At 44.8% G+C, this 16,985-nt stretch overlaps 1 protein-coding gene across 3 annotated transcripts in view; it reads right to left on the reverse strand.

Moving 5' to 3' along the window:
* NRP2 (neuropilin 2) overlaps positions 1 to 16,985 on the reverse strand; it is a 116,424-nt gene that overhangs the window by 11,228 nt on the left and 88,211 nt on the right. Inside the window, exon 16 of one of the 3 annotated variants that reach the window (XM_032278520.1) lies at positions 2,344 to 10,190. The exons of the other annotated variants lie outside the window; for them this stretch is intronic. Within the exon in view, the coding sequence (XP_032134411.1) occupies positions 9,907 to 10,190 (284 nt within the window). The 3' untranslated portion in view covers positions 2,344 to 9,906. Of the gene's footprint in view, positions 1 to 2,343; positions 10,191 to 16,985 lie in introns of those variants that run through there. 3 annotated transcript variants of the gene reach the window in all.

Raw genomic sequence — 16,985 nt, forward strand, 5'->3', positions numbered from 1 at the left:
CTGTGATTTATCTGGGATAAGCTCTTGGCCACTTAGTGCCTTTGTTGAATTTCATTCCAAGTTTCTAAACCCCATGGGCCAGTTAAATCACTGGATTTTTCAGATGGGAGTAGCCTTCAGACACTTCTCTCAGCCATTCTCTTTTAATCTCAGCAGGAAGTACAACACTGACACCTCAGTAAAAGATAAATAACAAAGGGCTAAGGAGATTCCTCTTGGCACTTCAAAATTCAATTTAATTCAGTTTAATATTTAGTATTGGCTGAAGGTCCCCCTTCCCCACCACACTTAATTTCCCAATTCAGTTTGTTCATCCAAGTTACAATAAGGAGCCAAACGTTCAGATGTTGATCTAAACTTTGCCAAATCTCCTCCGTTAAAAAGTCAGGCTACTTGAGAGTCATTCATTCCTTGCTGGGTTTGGCTTGAGTTTAGAAGCACCATCAGAAGAGCCTTTATCATGGGTTTTTATCTCTTGGGCTACAGCCAAATCTAGGCAAGGTCATGGAAAAATATTTTTTGGAATTTTTTGAATGGTTTCAAGTAGGAAAAAAAATGGGAGGCGGCTTGGTATGAGATTACCAGAAGAGTTTGATCTTGAATATAGCCATTCGTTTCTGTTATTTTTAGTTGAATAACTAGAAGGAAACACTAAAAAGAATTGGAAAGACTGACTGCAAACAAGAAGACTATGAAATGACCTAGTAATACTTTCAAGTGTGGAGGCGGATGAGCAGCTGAGGCCAGAATGTCTCCTCTGAGCCCCAACAATGGCATGAAAAGAAGAAAAATCTAGCTAGAGACATGTTTAGCTATAAAGACAGGCTTCACAATTGTGTGAACTGGAAAAACACAGCAAAGCTGATGAAGGGAAATACTAGAACCTCTTTTTCACCCCAAGTCTTGAAAAATCAGCTATTCTCCATTGTTGTAAGTAGCGATGTGAACAAGAAATTGCCTCTTTTCACTTCTTTTGTTGGCTACCTTCCGGGAAAAACATTTCAGGGAAAGCCTGTTGTTTTCTCCCTTCTTCTGTAGTCTTACTTTTTCCTGAGATGCTAGGGGGAAAAGTCACATATCTTCATATTTCAGGGAGTTTTTCCAGTGGGCTTTGAAATTTTTCCTCTCCTCTAGTTCCAGTATTTGAGGTGTGCATGTTACAAACATCACTATGTCACTCAGATGGAGTAGTTTGGTACAACCTTGGACAAGTGAGAAAATGGAGTTGAAGAATCAAAACTGTATCCACTTCCCATGTGAGGTATAATGTCTTCTTAAAGATAGCCACTCTTATTTTGTAGGTCCTTGAAAAAAAACTGTACCCCTGTATGTCCCTAAAAGAATTCACGACACTAAAAGCTGGGCTCTTCTGAACACAAGAATGAATGAGAATGAATGACTCTGTGACACCATTTTACAGGTACCAAAAAGGTACCTCTCTCTGCCCACTCAAGAGATGATTTTTCCCAATGGCTTGCTGGTGGCCAAGGACTGTAATTACTAAGAGACTAATTCCTCTGGCTTCAGGTGTGGTTCCCTGTAAAATTGCAATTCTTGGAGGAAGTAGCCTGTGCAGCATTTGTGTGAAGGAATCTGACCCATGCTTTTCTGAAGGAGGCATTGGTGGAGGAAGAGGGAGGGAAAGTGAAAGGATGCCAAAGAAGAAAAGGGGTCACCAAGAGAGGGGGAAGGTGCGGAAAGGGGTTTGGAGGTTGGAGACAAACTACACCTGGCACAAAGGCAGATGGATGGTGACCAACTCCTCCTACAGAGGAGGAAGTGGAGACCGTGGCCCTAGCAGGAGGTGCAGAGCCAGAAAGCAGTGATGGGCTTGTGGGTCCAGGGCCCCTGTAAATATTGCTATGGGACTCACTCTTGAGCCACAGTTGGCCAAGGTGGATGAGGCATCTCTGGGGCTCTTTTGACATGCCCATGTTGGCCCCATCTAGGTCCTAATGACTACCATCTCACTCTCAATGCCAGCTGGGGGGCTGCCCTAGAGATGCCATTGGAAGGCTCACACCAGCCCCTGAAATCCTCATGCCCCTTCTCACAGGTCCTGGGTGGCAGTGAGAAAACACAAAGAGACAAAAAGGTTCTTTATGCTTAGATGAAGCTCCAATAACTAGCAGGCTTTGGAGACTGGGACTTTGGTCAAGGCCACCTCTGGCTCGAGGCTCTCTGCATGCCCATAATTACTGGAGCTGGCTGCTCTTTAATGAGTTGCAGGGAAGTCCAGTTCAGGCATCCTGTTAATGAGTCCTGCTGCCGGATAAAGAAACTGGTATTGCTGAAAGCCATGGCATGGTCTATTATCATTCCGATTCTGGAGCAGAGCCTTTGTTTGGGGAATGTTCATGACAGTTAAAGGATTTAATTTTGCACAATTACACAGAGAAGACAAAACAAGGCACTGTGTGTGTGTGTGTGTGTGTGTGTGTGTGTGTGTGTGTGTCAGAGAGAGAGAGAGAGACAGAGAGAGAGCGAGAGAGAGATGTACTCTAGTTTATCCAGACGTCAATTCATGCTGCTTTCTTGCCTGAGTTAAATACTCTTGCCCCATGCCCAGGAGGCAATAGACAGGCCAGAGAAAGCCCACACAGGACATATATAGCCATAGACACTCAAAGTCAAAGTCACTTTATTATGATCCCTTTTTCTCAGCACATCGTAGAAATGGGGGCAGTGCTTTTGCTAGAAATGGTGTTTAGACTGACAGATCTCTGGGCTTCTCCTCCACCTGCCATTCCTTAGTCCTGGCCCCTGTGGGGCTAGTAGCTTTGCCCATGCCTATAAACATCCCACTGGAAAACCACCTCACTCCTAGTGCCTTTTCTTTGGGTACTGCAGCCGTGAACTTCCTCAGAAGGAAGTCCACAGGTTCTGCTTCTCTCAGGGGCAGAGTGGGGGCCTGGGGTCCAAGGCCTCCCAAATTTGAGACTTTTTCTTGGTGTGTAGGTTTACCTTTGGCTGCTGGAATAGTTTAGTCTGCAGCACAGTGCTGCATACTGACCTTAAAGGATGTTTTTTTACATAAATTTTTTAGTAGAAAACATAAATAAATAACAGCAAGGCACAGCACAGTCACTCTTTGAAGAAACCAAGTGGAACTCATTAATCATGGAGAACAGGACTCTGCCTGCTGAACCCAGGGATAGAATTAACTCCAGTGACACAGCCGCCACAGCTCTGGGGAGCTGCCACTTAGAGCCAGGCCCATATTCCTCATAAGTTGGCAGTTAAAAAGTTCTGAAGAAACGCTTCCTGAGTTTAAAATTCCCTTCAGCTAAAAGTGCCCAAGGTCTTTTGTGAGCAGCACACCCACTGCAGAGAAAGAGAGATAGGCATAGAGACCCCATGGGTTGAGCTAATGTGGCAGGGGTTCTACAGCCAGGATGTCCATTAGTTTCCACTATGCTGTCAAGCAAGAACACGTTCATTTTAAACGACAAACCGTAGCCATTCACAGCACCTACTAAATTGAAAACAGGTATGTGTTTGACCCAGAAATTGTATCCTTTGAAAAATGTGTGCCCAAAGAAGCAATTTCAAGGATATTCATCGCAGTATTGTTTATAATAGTAAAAAAAACCTAGAAACAATCTGAATACTCATCAGCAATGGAGCAGTTAATACACCCTGGCATATCAACACAATATGGAATGCTATGCTGCAGATAAAAAGGATGGGGTTGAAGCATTGGTATGTACGGAATTACCCTCAAGATGTCGAATGAAAAGAAGCAAGTCAACCAATACAGTAAGCAAACGCTATGCTACCATTTACACAAAACCAAACGAACCAAACTAAACCCCAGCTTAACCAAACCACATAACTCAACATGAACATACATGTTTGTAAAGGTATAAAACAAGGCCTGGAAACACATTCCTCAAACTATCCCTTGTGCTTACCTCTGGGGAAGAGGCTGATATTGGTCAACAATGAAATGAACTTTTGCTTTTTCTTTATTACTGCACTTTTTGAGCATGTTTAACTTGTGAGTTAAAGAAACCCAGCCAGTTACTATCCTAAGAGTCTCCCGCCAGCAACCTCCGTGTATCATCAGTATCAATAAGCTCTCAAGCAGAAATGAAACTCCAAGAGGTTTTCTCATGTAACACTCAGTCCTCCCTCCATACCTCTGTTGTTGACTCTCCAAATGGTCTTTTCTATTTCTTGGTCCGATGCCCACAGGACTTTAGTTCTAGGGGGCTCTTGGAGGTAAGTGACAGAAAAGGCCAACAACTGTTTTACACAGAATAGAGGAGATGCTTCTAGGTTTCTTATCCACTGGGCTTGGGGCAAGAATGGCTTCTGCTTGGTTGTGCTGAAGCACCTAGATTCTCCACTCTTCCATACCATGCTAAATAAGGTTTTGACGTTGGCGATTTCCCAAATCTTGTCTCTCAGTGTTTAGGTTAGGGTTCAAACAACACCTCCAAGCAGTCAGGGCAAATGTACTCTGGCCCAGGCTTGTGGCCTGAGGAACCCTAAGGGTGTGGGTTTCTGATCATATCTGACCTCTATAAATACTCTGTGCACCTGATCTATGTTTGGCTTAATTAAATCCTACACTATTCCCAGCTACTAATTTATTTATATAAGGCGATTCCTTTCCCTGCTGATTGTAAGATCATCACTGGTGTTCCCCTCTCCCCGCCTTTTTCTCTGGTTGGGTTTGTTTTGTGTTTTCTTTGGGCTGTCACTAAAGTGGATGAAAGGCAAATTACAGCTGTGAGGGCCCCAGCGATCTGCACAATTAGAGGGAAAAACAAGCCCTCACCTATAGGTCTGCAGTTTGGCTCAGATGCATAACCCACAATGCAGGCAAATCAGAACTTCAGGATGTAGCTGTTTTCATCAGAGATTACCGGAAGACCACATTGTGCAAAACAACTGCCGAGGCAGTGAAGAGGGGCAAGGAAAGCAAACACCGAGCTACATCAGCTTGGCTGGGCTTTGATTATCTAAGCTAGGAGGGCAGTGGGTGAAGCAAGAACACACACTTAAACCATCATAAAGGACCAGGTAGGAGCAGAAACAGACCAGCCTAGGCCTTGACATCTGGTATTTACGATCCATGGAAACAATTTCTGAACATTTATACTTGGGCTACCTACGAACTGCCACGCTGAGGAGTCTTCGGCGGTAACAGTGTCGTGTTTGACATCTAAGACTGGAGTCCTAACGGTCTTGCCCTTTTAGGGGGAGTCAGTACCCTTAAAATAAGTATTGGGACTAGAACCAAGGTGGGAAAATTCCCAGAGGTGGCTCCAAAACAGTAATGCTAATGAAGCATAGGTGAGGACTAACATAGCTCAGTCTGGCAAGCTGGGTCCCAGGTCAGCTCAAGGAAATGTTGACTGAGCCTGGGTCGTGTTGTTTGAAGTAAACACTTTTGAACAAAACACTTTTGTTTTCACTTCATTCTTTACTAATGGGAACAAATGGCGTTAAGGAAAGCCAAATGTTATTTACACAAAAGGGGTAATTGAGCTTGTCATTGGGGAAACAAAAAATGCTCTGATCACATTCTACTTTATTCTCCTGCACTCCTGCAAAGGACAGATAGTGACATCTATACTGAACCATCTGTACTAACAGAACTTTCAATAAGATCTAAAAACTGAAAGCCTGTCTCCTGTTAGCAGCACTTGGACAGGTTTTACAGCTGTAAAAAGCACTCCTTCCTGAATCTAGGTTTGGATAGGAAGAAAAGCAGGGCTCTGGCAGAAATAGGATCTTCTGAACATGCACATTTTCTCAGGACCTTTAAGGATGGTTCTCGGACCCCTGAGGAGGGCTCCCAGGTTGTCAGAAGACCTCCGATACATCCCATGAGTGGGGGTGGTGGGAAATCCTATCTGCAAATAGGATTACTGTGACCTCTTTTTGACCACTGCCTAGAAACCATGAACTGCTGGGAGGTTGTCTTTCCTAGATTTTCCCCCACCTTGCTCAACCCAGTCCCCCTCTGATAGAAATATTTTATATAACTAGGTCACTATCCAAAGAGGCCAAAGAAAAATACTTATCAAGAAAGACATGACTTTTTGAGTGAGTTTCCCCAAGCACCTCGACTCAAAGTTTTACAGTGTTCCTTTTATAAAATGTTCCACTCTGATAGTTCTATGTCCACAGTCATCATCTAATTATCTTCATTACCTGTTCAAAAATAAAGGCTAGAATATCTTTCAGCTCTGAACATGCTACAAGTTCCCTTTTGTCTGGGAAAGCGCTGGTAAATGGGAGATTCACGTCCCTGTGGATGTAGTAATTGGGTAGGTGAGGGGTAAGATGTCACTGCTGCTTCTTCAAAGGAAGTGATCTGTCTCCACAGAGCTGAGCACAGGATTCAGCTTAGCTGGTACCACTCCCTCGGAGCCCTTTGAAAGTAGAATCTAATCTCCAGGGATTTGTCATCAAGAGAAATTTTGTGGAATCTCATTTAGCAATTTAGCACTTAGCAACTTTTGCAAAATCCCACACCAATCATAAAAGTTGTCTCAGCTGCACAAATTGGATAAAATCCTAACAAGCAGTAATAAAAATAAAAAGAAGGAAAAGTTGGCATTCAGCCTCAAGGAGAAAACCCACCTACCACCCACAGAAATGCCCTGAAGGTGATGTGTAAACTTTGGAAGCATCGGTTTGCTCAAAGCCTACATTTCAACTTTGTTCTCACAGGCAAAGGGAAAAAAAACCCCAGATGTTTGTATAAAAATATCATCATTTTATTACATTCCACACAATACATTTTCAAATAATTTCCAACGTCCACGAGTTATCTTGACACACAGGCAACTGAGCAACGCAAGGGGTGTCACAGTAATAAGGAGAGGAACAGGAATAGGAAGTAAAAACCTTTAGGTTTTCTTGTTTCATTGTTGTTCTTTGGTAATTTTTGATTATTTAGGTGTTTGCCTGCTAGTTTCATTTTAAAGACAGGGTCTTCTTAAAGATAGGCTATCAACCTCAGAAATATTACTGTATTTCCTATTCAATTCTGGCTTTAATCCCAAAAATGTGGGACAAGGGAAAAGACAATTTTACTTTATCTTCAGCATCCAGTTTATCAATGACAATGCTGATTTTTTTGTTTTCTTTTTCTCCCTTTGCCAGCGACTAGGTGATGGCAATTCGCTAGCATAATGCCGAGGAAGGGGATTTCAACCCAGGGATGAGGGCTTTCCTCCTGAAGGTGTTGACATAAAACCTCTACTAAGGCAAAAACTTTATCAGCCCAAGCTAGGCCTTCAACTCATTCATTCATTCATTCATTTTTTATAGTTGCTATCATCTCTGTCTTCTGAGAGCAACTCCAAACACATGCATGCATGCATTTGCCTTTCCAGTCTATTTTTCCTAGAAGAGAGTGACCCTTCCCTCCCTCCATGAAATACAGAATTTTGCTTTTTAAAGCTGCGAAGCATGGCATTTTACAGAAGAGCTGACCTTTTGGTATAGTACCTGGATAACACTATGAAAATTGCTGGAGTAGACAGATCAAGGGCAGAGGTTGTGGGCTGGGGAGAGACAGAGAATGTGACATCCTCAGCCGAAGTGTGAAGGGAGTCACAAAGATTAGAGCCGTCTCATATTCTCAACTAAGGCATGTACATAAAGATGATGCCACTTGGGGCATCAGATAAAGATACAGCAAGTTCACAAGGTTGTAGTCATCTTCTTTTACAGACAGGGGAATACCCAGGGTATATGGTAACTCAGCCGGTCACTACACTGGCTGGATTTTCCAGGTGTAATTTCTTGACACCACACCTCTGTGGGGCACCTACAGGAATGTCAATCATTTTGCGGGAATGCCTGGCCCCAAACGCATGACTGGATGTGGACAGCCGAGATAAAAGCCCTTCGTGACTGGCATATTAGTCATTACATGGTACCCTGGGCTTCTGATCCCCTTTGCCCTCCCTGTTTCTTTCTCCGTCTTCAGCTGAGGTAGGACACTTCTTGAAATCTCAAGGTAGCACATGCTCTAGCCTTTCATCTTGTCTTTTCTTGGCAGGGCTGCTGTGGTTGACAGAGTAGCTCTTTGAAATAGAATAAGAGTGGGAGAGCACTGTTCTTTCAGGAGGATGAAACGAACCAGATGCGAAAGTTGTGTGTGTGCGCTGGAGGGACCTATCTGAATATCGTGAAAGAATGCTGAAAGTCTCTCTCCCAAGTAGCCAAAAAAAAAAAAAAAAAAAAATCATTAGTATTTTGTTTGCAGAAGGAACCTGGAGGCTTCTGGCCCAGGCAAACTTCTTTGGAGTGAATTTTATACCTCCCCAGTGGATTTTTAGCAGGAAGGTAAAAAATAAATGCTCCTGAGGCTGAGTCCTCGTACACAGAGAATCTTAAAATTTGCATTTTCTATCAATGAAATTGACTTTATTATTTAATCCGTCTTTTGCACGGTGTCATTAGCAACTTCTCTCTTACATCCCGCTCCTCATGTTGCTTAGAGAGGGCACATGAGCAGCAACGGTTACGTCTTCATTAGACCTTCTCTGTGATGATGCAGCAACATCTGGATATGCTGGGCCAGCCTACGAGGGTCTATTTGCCAGATGCCATGAATGCTTTAAAGGGCAGCACATTGATTACCAATGATTACTTAACAAATGATCACTTTCTATTCTCTCATCATATTTAAATAAGTCAGGTAGACAGCCTTACATTTTAGTGGCTATAGATTCAGGCACACATTAACACCATGAAAGGAAAGCAAATGATCCTTCCCCCCCCATAGTTTACAACTCTATAACAATGACCAATATAACACCAAAGTATACGGTTTCTAAGTTTCTTACTCAACCCCATCCCAAGTTGGGACCAATAACCACCCTGGGTGGGGAGACAGCTTTTCAGTTCTTCCTTCTCCCTTCTCTCGTCTACCTCCTCCTGCTCTCAACTTAGACTACTGCTTTTCCTACATCAGTCTCAGACTTGTTATTCCATATGACTTATTCCAAGATTGGACTTAACTGATAAAAGCTAAACATTCATTATGAGCTTCTCTTTTATAAGGCAACATGAGACAGACTTGCTTCAGGGCTGGAGAGGTGGTTCCGCACGCGCCCGTGGCTGCTATCTTGACAATTCAAAGACACAAGAAGACAAGGAAGCCTTGTCTGAGTGTGCTAGGGGAACCTTCCTCTTGGGTCAGGTGGGTTGGGGTTGGGGAGTAGGGATGAGACAGGCCACATGGCATCCCATGTGGCCTCTATTTCTTTAGGTACCTGGAGATGACAGTGGCAGCCAACAGAAACCCAGCCAGGGCTAGATAAGGCAACAAAAAGCTTCAATCTCTTCTCCAAGTAAACAAAACTTATACAGCATATTATTTTCTTGTAAAATGTACCGCAGGAGAAGTAACACAAGAGTTAAAGGGGCCCTCTCTGAACACTCACCACCCCCAACACACAATCAACCAGCCCCCCACACACATCCCCACACCCACAGAGAACTATTCACACGCGCACATGTCTACTATGTACATACACACAGATCCAGGCTTCCCCTCAAGTCTCCTGGCAGGCTGCCCACAGAGAGGAGGTATGGGATAAGGCAAGGGGAAAAAACAAGTGAACCAGTCTCTGGAACAAAACCAGCTGAGCCTTGAGTTGTGGAGTGCTTGGGAGTGGATCTCTTCTGATATTCCAAGATGCAGCATTAGAGTTGGGTTTGTTGGTTTGGAATCAACAAAAAGGAAAAACCAGAAACCAAAATGAACCCAAGGAGGATGGTTGGGATTGATAAGAGTGCTCAGGGTTGGGGACGCGCGAGAGATGTCTGAGAGTTCACACAGAGACTAGGCGAGGAGAAAAAAGTGCAAAATCGAGGCAACGTGTTTGCAGTCTTTCTTGTTTGTTTTGGGTGCTGTTCTTGCTTCGGCCCTCAGCAGGGCGAGCCACCACGGTCTTGCTCTAGCTTAATGGTTAGGGTGGGCTCCACCGCGAGAGGGGCCCCGTTGGTGTAGTGGGAGGATTTGTAGGTGATGGAGTGATCGGTCTTCTTGGCCGCATAGCGGAACCGGTGGTAGTGGAGCACCAGGGCAAGCGCGACGGAGACCAGCACCAGCACGGCGCCCCCGGCGGCCATTACGTAATACCAGTAGGCTGGGATGGGCTGCACGGGCACCGTGTCCACTGTGGGCTCGGTCCCTGGCAGGAGGGTGCCCCCTGGTGGAGAGACACAGAAGAGTGTTGCTAGGCGGAGAGCATGCAGACTAATCAAAAGACTAAAAAAAAAAAAAAAAAAAAAAGAAAGACACACACACATGCTTTGGGACGGACAGGGAAGGGGATGAGGGACTAAGGTAGTCCTTAGAACCTGCCAAGCACTTCTCAACGATTGCATTATTTCCTACGTAACCCCTTGAGAGGTAGCTACTGTCAGACCCATTTTTCAGATGAGGAAACAGAGGCAGAGAGAGGTTAAATTAAGGGGTTATACAGCTAAATAGGAAGTATGGGATTCAACCAAGAACGGTATGATTACAACTCTTTTCTTATTGTTTGACCACAATTACTTTATAATATATGGAAACGTCATAGTTCTCTCTTCCTCCATCTCCCTCTCTCTCTCATACACACACATACACATACACAAATACATACAAGTAAATGATGCTGACATGACTTCTGGGATTCAGTGAGGCAGATTTCCCGAATGGTGGAAACACCATATTCGGTCTGGCTGGCCGGCATTCTCAGCAACAACGTATTAATTAGGCTGGCTAGACTTGAAAGTAAATTCCACGTTACTTGCCAATGCTTCTGCACCCATTGAAATTAGCCTCGTCTTGCCTAAACAGGTCGGTCACCACTGTGAAGTCATGACTAACTCATCCTCGTTTTTTTTAATTGGATGGAGGATTTTTAAAAGCAGATGACAAGGGAAGTTGCAACAAAAAACGTGGGCACAAAATGACACAGGGTATGTGAGAGCGAGAGTAAGTGAGAGAGTGAGGGAGAGAGAGGGAGATCATTCTTAATCACGGAAAAGGCAGGGCAGGGAAGAGAGGCTGGCAGAGTATTTAGAAGGCAACCACGTTCACTGGCCGCCGCTGGTTGCCATGGAGATGATGTAGTAGATTTAAGCCCAGGGTAACTCTGGGGAAAGACTGGCTGGAGTCCCACTTGATGCAAAGCAGTGTTACAACTTGATTCTCCCAAAGATTTACATCAGATGAGAATCTGGCCCAGAAAGGGACTAGGAGCTTTTGAGCTTGCCAAAACCAGACATGATCTTTACTTCTGAAAAATGATGCATGCTTCTCCTATGAAAAATGCCTCCCTAGCTGCTTGCATTAAGCCAGAAAGATGCATCCTCTACTCATGCAGTGCCCCAGGAGGAGAGCCAGGGGTGGGAAGTGCTGCTGCCTCCTTCATGCATTGGTGGTCCTACTCTACTCTGTGAGCAGAGGGTGGTCCCCCTCTGTTCAAGATGCAGATGGGGCTCATTTATATTTTCAAGCCTCCTTCCACTACCCACCCTGAGATTCAGAGCTCCTTAAGCAGAGGAACTCACTCTCATCATGAGGAACTTGCCCTCATCCATACCTAAGGGTTTACACAAAGAAGGCACTCAATAAATGCCTGGTGAATCAAACACTGAACTGAGGCTAAGACTCCTATTTCTGAGTCGGTGTTCTCTAATGTCTGCAGCCTGAGCATCAGAACTCCTCTCTTTGATTTGGGGAATAGGTGAGAGGTGAGTCAGACCTTCTAATGTCTTCTACAGGTGATGATAGAAAAATGAGAACACTTTTCTTGGAAATATTTCAAAGCCTGCTGAACTTCCTAGCTCTTAATCACTGCTTTCTCCTGCTGTAGGAATTCCCCTCCACCAGGGTGGGGTTCATTGGTACCTTTTGGGTGACCAGAGGTCCCACAACATTGGCAGAGCTTTGACAGGGATGTGTTGCTCTGCACACATCTTGACAGCCACATCCACATCCCCTGGGGTAGAAAGGACCCCAGAATCCCAGGAACCCCTTAGTGCTTCTTTCTACATCTTCATCTTCTTCCACCTTATTACCTACACTCTTTGTCTTTATCCCTAAACGACTTCTGTCTTTTACTAATTTCATTACTATAGCTGAGAAAGGCCTCTCTCTCTCTCTCATATATTTGTGGCCATGGTGGAAATTATACATACAATCAGAAAGGAAGAGAAGGCAAGGCATTGGAAATGGCTCCTTGAAATGGCCAGCTTGCAAGTCACAGTGAACTGGTGTCAACTCATTATTCAGGTCACCAAGAGGATCTGCTGCCTGGCAACCATCCTGCTGTTGGATTTTCAATGTGAGCTCACAGAAATGGACAGGAAACAGCAAAGTGTTTGGGGATGTGCCCGGAGTTTCTCAGAGACATCCCTCCTCTCCCCAAAGGGTGTGCTCGAGTTTGCCTCTGATTTTCAGGTGGCTCCATAGGGAGGGCCGTCCTCTAATGAGGCTGCAGCTCACCCATCGAGAAAAGGAAGGTGATAAATCCCCAGGGATTAGCTTTCCCTCTGAAGTACCTGACCAGACCACAAAGGTGGGACACAAATTTTTGTCAAGCGGAATATGGCCACAACTACCCACGTTCCCTCCATCACTACACCGTCTCCATTTAAAGGTTTGCTTTCCTTCAGCCAAAATGCTGGTTTCCAACACAAAATACACCAACCACGCTTAAAGTGCTCGGGCTGGAGAAGGATAAAGCCTTACTGCTCGTCTTACAGTGTTTCTCACGACAGAGACAGCGTTGGGGCACAGTGGAGAGACTCTAGGGGGCCTGCTGGAGGAAGGTGAAATCCTAATACGTGGATTACATATTTAGAATCAGAGACACAGACATAGGCCCTCAGAATCCTGCTCTACTCTGAAAGACAAACTTCGCCTTAGGTAAGACCCTCTTCCCCTTTTCTACCTGTGCTTCTCTCCCCTGACATTATCAACATGTAGAAAACTTTAGTGACAGAGCTATTTGGAGGACATTATTACTGGCTCCTTAAACAGCTTCTTTGGGCATTTCTTTGGAGAAATGAAAAACATTACTGCGTGAATTCACACTTTTAATGTCAAGAGGTTAGAAATAGTGTTAGAAAAGAGAGGATACAACTAGCAACCCTTTCCTGATCTCCTACAAGCAATTCTTGGTTGATTGCAGTTGGGGGCTAGGAGTTTCTCCTAGCCCCCAACTAAAGAGACTCATCTCCAAAGGCAGGTGGAGTGTGCTGGTTTAGAATCTGGCTCTTTTCTAGCCTCCGAGAGCTGTATGCTAATGAGGCTGTGGTTTGCCAACTAGAGAGAAGGAAAATGATCAATCAATAGGGGTTAAATCCCTACCCAAAGCACCTTCCCAGGCAACAGCAGCAATTCAGTGAATGCCAGATGGACAGATGAATGGATAGGTGGATGGATAAATGGACGGATGGGATAGAGGAATATATTTGGATCAATGTTCAGACTCCCTGGAAAATGTTGATGACCTACTGGTCCTTCCTTAGAAAGTTATTTTCAGAAAGTGCTAGAGATTCTGCTAGCCCATATGGCACCTCTATGGGAAATTAGAAAGAGGCACCCACTTTAGGCAGGTGTCACCTGCACCAGATGCCCAAATTGCTGAGCTGTGCAAATTTAGCTTCCCTTGCCCCTTGAGCCATCTGGGGTGATCCAGCCATTGCTTGACATTAAAGGAGCCTGGGATAGGTGGGTGAAAGTGTAGGTGAGAACTCAGCCTTGCCTGGAGTTGGTTATCTGCTGACCTGAATTTTCCCTTTGACTGATCTAATTTCTGCCGCTTACTCACGTGTCTTTTTTCAACTGAAAAATGCTTTCAACTCCTGAACTATTTTTCATTAATTCCCACCCCAAATTCTCTACAAAGTTTTCCCATTGTGTGAGATAATGAGAAACAGATATTTAAATAGTCAATAACTCAACTCCAAGTATATTTGCAAGATTGCACAGGCTCCCATCTGTAAAAGTTCTGAACCCCCTAGAGAAAAGCATTGCAAACACCAAGAATTTGAATTTTGAGAAACAACAGAGTTTGAGAAACCACTCATGGGAGAAAATAAGACAAACAATTACACACGAGGTGGTGTTCCTGCCATTCCTAGCTGCAAATAGGGTTACTGAATTAATATGCAATTGGGAAACGTGTATGTAAGAACAGCAACTGTGAGTGGACATTTCCTATGTGTCGACCATTGGTCTACGGGCTTCACATGAATCATTTTGTTTATTCCTGTGACCCTCTGATGGGAGACCTGAGGGCTTCAGAGGACAAGTGATTTTCTCCTGGTTTCACCTGGAGGATAACTGTGGAGAAGAGCAGAGCAGCACTCAGAGAAACTCAAGAGATGGCCCAGGGTCCTCTGAGGAGCTGTACACTGCCAGCAAGTGGCAGAGTCACGGCTGGAACCCGGTGGACGAAACCCCAGCCTGTGCTCGAACCCAGGGATCAGCTCACTCTGGCCTGTGGGCCACATCCAGCCCACTGCCTGCTTGCATAAATCAAGTTTTGTTGGAACACAGCTGCCCTCATTTGTTTACGTATTGCTTATGGATGCTTTTATGCCGCATTGGCAGAGCTGAGTCCTTGCAGCGGAGACTGCATGTCCGGTAAAACCCAAGGTACTTACTACATGGCCTTTTACAGAACAAGTTTGCAGATTCCTTGCTCTAACCAAGGAGGGAGGGAAGAGGAAGCAGTCCTCTTCCTTTCTGCCCTCTATTTTTGTCTGAACCTGTCTAAGGATTGGTGTGTCTCAGTCAAGTCAGTTTCTCACCGAGTCACTGAAATGAGAAAGCATCTACTATAGCTGCATTTATGAAATGTTGTCTGGACCTGGAGGAGGCACCTGGGTTTCCAAAAGAAGTGTTTTGAAAGACACCAAGGGTGAGCCTTCTCTCTTTCTTTCAAAAAAAAGGCTCATTGCTTGCCAGAATTGTTTCAGGACTGGCCCGTCCGCACAGTCCTTTCTGTACAGGTTAAAAATGAAGTGCTGGTGAAGGAACATTTCAGATAAAAGGTTTATTTAATTTGTGAGATTAAACAAACAAAAAAAGGTTGGCTCCTCTAGAGAAGTTTACAGAAGATAGTAGAAGAATGTGCTCACGCCCTCTGATGTGTTTGGAAAAAAGAGGCGCAAGCACAGAGGCCTCGCTGAGAAACGACTCTTTCCATCTGCCTTCTGAGCATGGTGTGGCAGGAGGCACCGGAATGTTTTCAGTAAGTCGGCAGAAACCATGTGGATTTCTCCCACATCTAGAGGCATTTTTAAATGCCTCTGAATTCAGATTTCTGACTGGCTGAAGTCTCGGACGCTTCATACTCTTTGGTGTGCTTATGCTACTTTCGGTAAACTAAGTCTTGTCCCTTGTGTTCTTGGAGAGAAAAGTTGGTGAAAAACATTTTCTTCCACCCCTAGATAAGCTGACCTCGGCAGTTGTTTAAATGAGTGGTAAACTGAGGGAGGGGGGACGTGTCAGGTCTCCATGGCAAGAGAGGCGGCGTGCTCCAGCGAACCACACAAAGAACACACCCGTGTCCTCCAGGAAAGGATGGCAGCCAAGCAGTTACCCGCTTCACACATCTGATCTCCATGCTTTCTCGCTCAGCAACACCTAGCCTTCATCTGGCAGCTGGAGACATAAGCGGGTGGGGCAAGGAGGAGTATTCACACACTACAGCTGCCTATCTGGAACCCTGACGGGGTGAGGAATACTTCTCTGCCTTGCATCAGAGGATCATGTGCAAAAGCACCATTTAACCCTCTCTGCGTCTCAGAAGGGCTTCCAGGAGAAGGAGGTGTGGGAGGAAGGGAGTCCGAGGAGAAAGGAAATCTGAGGCCAGGCCCTGGGATAGGGGACATTATCCTGCCGGACAAAGCCTTGGAAGGCAGGCAATGGAGGGTGAGGGTGGGAATGGGAAAGGAGAGATGGGGGTGCAAGATGCAGAGATTGCTCACTTGGCCCCAAAGAAACGGAATGTAAAGCTGGAGGAACGGAGTCGAATGCCAATCAGCATGACCTCGAAATGGGCCTCTCTTCATACTGCTCCCCTCTATGCCCAAGAGACAGCTGTGGATATGCACTGTCTCCTGGTTTTGTCTGGATGAGAACTGTGGAGGACTGCAGAAAGGCACCTGGGGAAACCCAAGAAATGGGGCCCCTGGACCTCAGGAATGGTCTGAGTCATAAACCCCACATTCCCAGCCGAAACAGGAGACACCGATGTCCCTGTTAGCATCCACTAGCGTAAGACAGCCATTCCGAATCCTTCCCTCTGACAACCACCTTCCACAGGTGCACCCTGCTGGGATTTCCGTGAGTCTCTAACAAGTAGGGCACCAGACAGGCTCTCTGCCCCTGCTTCGCTCAAAGCCCACAGCCCAGCTAACACAAACAAAAGCTCTTGCCTCCAAGGTGAGCTGTTAAAAATAACCACCTGGTCAACAACCCCAGAACTCTGATTATGGGCTTTATATATTTTTAACTGGCTTCTTTATTCTTTTTTCTTTTATTGAAAAAAGAAAGTATTGGGTGAGAGGAAATAATCCATCACCTTAATTGCACCACGTTTTGGTTCTTTTTCCCCCTGTATACACACGGTTTTTCGTTTGCTAAAGCTCAAATCCTAGAAAAGATACATGACGGCACCATGTTTATAGCCACTGCTTTAAAAAAGAAAAGAAAGGAGAAGAATGCATACCCAGGCTACATTGTTTAAGATGTGACTCATAACAACCACAAAAAAGGGTCTTTTTAAAAAAAATCACATGACAACACAGTTTATTCATTCTCTCTTCTCTTTCTCCCTTCTCAACACAGCCCTCTTTTCCTCCCAGGCTTTTCTTCATTACTGACTCACACCCTGCTACACAATGTATGTTTATATACACTAAGCAGAAATCACAGGATGATCTGAATTAAAAAAAAATATTGTATGGCAAGAAATCGGTAAGAGATGTAAAATGAA

Source organism: Sapajus apella, unplaced genomic scaffold (genome assembly GCF_009761245.1).
Source record: "Sapajus apella isolate SASKATOON/1434 unplaced genomic scaffold, GSC_monkey_1.0 scaffold10, whole genome shotgun sequence".
Lineage (NCBI taxonomy): Eukaryota > Metazoa > Chordata > Mammalia > Primates > Cebidae > Sapajus > Sapajus apella.